General features: G+C 40.5%; 2 protein-coding genes across 2 annotated transcripts in view; one reads left to right on the forward strand and one right to left on the reverse strand.

Moving 5' to 3' along the window:
- The first annotated feature begins 59 nt into the window (after positions 1–59).
- On the forward strand, positions 60–824 carry LOC111830175. Its single transcript, XM_023781651.1, has 2 exons — positions 60–331; positions 412–824. The coding sequence occupies exons 1-2, from the start codon at positions 131–133 to the stop codon at positions 649–651; spliced, it is 441 nt and encodes a 146-aa protein (XP_023637419.1). The 5' UTR covers positions 60–130; the 3' UTR covers positions 652–824.
- Positions 825–1,001: 177 nt separating this feature from the next.
- LOC111829956 (uncharacterized protein At3g43530-like) overlaps positions 1,002–2,792 on the reverse strand; it is a 2,088-nt gene continuing 297 nt past the window's right edge. The window contains exons 2-4 of the mRNA XM_023780273.1: positions 1,931–2,680; positions 1,691–1,852; positions 1,002–1,611 (exon numbers count right to left, since the gene is read on the reverse strand). Coding sequence (XP_023636041.1) covers positions 1,147–1,611; positions 1,691–1,852; positions 1,931–2,659 — 1,356 coding nt within the window. The 5' untranslated portion in view covers positions 2,660–2,680 and the 3' untranslated portion in view covers positions 1,002–1,146. The remainder of the gene's footprint in view (positions 1,612–1,690; positions 1,853–1,930; positions 2,681–2,792) is intronic.

Raw genomic sequence — 2,792 nt, forward strand, 5'->3', positions numbered from 1 at the left:
CTCATCAATCTCGACATCTCAATCTCTTCTCTCTCTCTCATCAATCTCGACATCTCAATCTCTATCTCTCAAGCACTCTTTCTTAATCTCTATCTTCTCTATCTCTCTCTCTCTCAATCTCTCTTTCTCAATGGCGGAGCGATACTACCAAGGGGAGGATCCACACTATCGACACATGAAAGAGGCAAAGAGATATATGGACCGACTTTATGCCGTAGCCGATTCTGATTGGGGCATTCCTCTTCAATGTCCGTGTGGTGAACATATCGTTGAGGAGACATCTCCAACGGAAATTGAGAAGAAGAGATACTTTACTTGTGTTCACTATAAGGTAATACTGGTAATACTGATATAATGGTAGTACTGGTTAAACTGCACCAAACTTATATATTGTGTTGTGTTGCTTTATAGGATGATGGGTTACACAAGCGCAAATATTGGGTTGATGCAATTGAGGAGGATGCCAAAAGCTTGAGGAAGGACGTGGAAGAGCACACAACTAGATTGAGAGAATACGCAAATCATGACTTCCTTATCTCTCAAATGAAGTTGCAGCTGGAAGGCAATGCAAAAGAGATTTCCTACCTCAAGGACGTAGTGTCAAGCCTTGTGGGTCGAATTGAGCTCTTAGAAAAAATTAGCTTTAAGTAATTAATTTGTTGTTTAATTTGCTTTAGTTTAATTTGCTTTAGTTTAAGTCTATGTTGTGTGTGTTTTAATTATATGTGAAATCTATGTAGTGTGTGTTGCAATTATATCTTATATTTTTGTGCAGTCAAGTTTTACTCAGTTTTACTAGTATTACTATGCCAAACCGTAGTCAAGTTTTACTCAGTTTTACTAGTATTACTATGCCAAACCGTAGTCAAGTTTTACTCAGTTTTACTAGTGTTACTATGCCAAACCGTAGTCAAGTTTTACTCAGTTTTACTAGTATACTATGCCCAAACCGTAGTCAAGTTTTACTCAGTTTTACTAGTATTTCTAGTTTTACCAACTCCTTGGAAAATCTGAAATCGTACTAGGTAATTCTACTAATACCAAATCCTGAAAATAAGTTAAGTTTACACAACCAAAAACACAATAATAAAACAAATAACATAACCAAGTTCACAACCATCTTCACAACCATCACCACAACCACATTTAGTTTTTCTTCGATCTTGTCTTCGGTCTTGAACCGGGTTCTAGGGGGGCTGGTCGTTTTTCACCTTTCTTCTTCTTCGTCTTCTTTTGCTCCCCCGCTGTTTCTTCATCTTCTTCCGTTCTCTTCACGGAAGCTTCCAATTCATTAAACCGTTTCTCAAGTCCATCTAACTTCTCGAAAATGATAACAAACTTCGAACTCACTTCTTCTTGGAGGGTGTTGAGCTGAGCCTCTAGAGTATTGAAGGCTATTCTCGGTGTAGGAAGGGTATCTTCGTTTTCTGACCGGGCCACCACATCTTCATCGAACATCTCTTCGAAAAACACACCCTTACCTTTCGAAATGAGATTCATCCAACTCTCAACCACAACATCATGCACATCATCATCTTCGTGACCTTCGTCGATGATTTCTTCCAACAGTACAGATTCTTCATCGGTACATTCTATGATAGAGACAATATCCTGTTTAAACAAAAGAAAACACACACACATTAAAAACACCAAATTACTAGTTAAAGTTTCGATGAATTGGACAACTAACCTTAGTTTGACCGAGAACGTCATTTAGCTTCTTGAGAGGAAACCCTTTCATCGCCCCTTGCTTGAATTTCCTCCTACACATCCGGGGACACTCTATGTCCGCGTCTGGCCTAAATTCAATGAATTCATTACCGAGTGAAGGAATCGCCTCAAAAGCCAATAACTACACAACATATATAATTCATGTTAGCACAAAAGAAGTTAACAATCACAATGAAATTCGATTAGACAAACCACTAACCTCCATCGGGATACAAAATCCCGGAACCGGCCAAATTGCTCCTTCTTTCTCCACCACCCCATCAAAATGGCGCATAGTGTGCGAGATGGACTTGAGCATGTGCTCAAACGAGTACCTTCCCCAAGGAAAGGTAGCACAAAACTGCAGATCGTTAACCGCTCGTAGACATAGGCTATCTATGGGCGTCGCTAACTTCCCCGAGTTCTTGGTGTCCCCGACAAGGATACTCACTAAAAAGTAGAGTATCATCATCTTCAACCTGTCATGAGTACGATCCGGAACCATCGTCTGTAGTTTTTCCTTGACGTCTTCCAATCTTACCCTCCTAAGGTCCCTGAAGTGCTTCCTCTTGAACCTTTCACTTTCCGCGTTCATGTAACCCTCCGGATAGGCCCGACAATCCAAACCCGACATTAAAGCATGCTCTCTCAATCCATACCGGATTGGGACACCGTTTACCACGAACCAAACTTTCTTCTTTTTCTCTATGCAAGCCGTACGAAGAAGGAGCATCCACATTCCCATAACCTTGTGGTTTGGGTCCTTTTTCAAGTGGAATATGTGCTTGAACTGCATATGGTCTTCAAACCACTCCTTCTCGCTCTTCGTCATAGGAATATCCAACCCTTTATCTAGTAGAGACAAAGTTTCATGGATATGGCACCTTGTCGATAGCTTTATCTTCTTGTTGTACTGACTCGGTGGGAAGTACATTCTTAACGGCTGCATTGGTGTCTCGTCGTCGGAATCCTGCAAAAAACAGTAATATTGTCTTAGTTCTACCAGTTTTACACACACAGTTTTACCAGTTGTACCTAGTTTCACTAACACAGACAGTTCTACCATTTATACCCAAACGGTT

The sequence above is a fragment of the Capsella rubella genome, unplaced genomic scaffold (genome assembly GCF_000375325.1).
Source record: "Capsella rubella cultivar Monte Gargano unplaced genomic scaffold, Caprub1_0 scaffold_6, whole genome shotgun sequence".
NCBI lineage: Eukaryota > Viridiplantae > Streptophyta > Magnoliopsida > Brassicales > Brassicaceae > Capsella > Capsella rubella.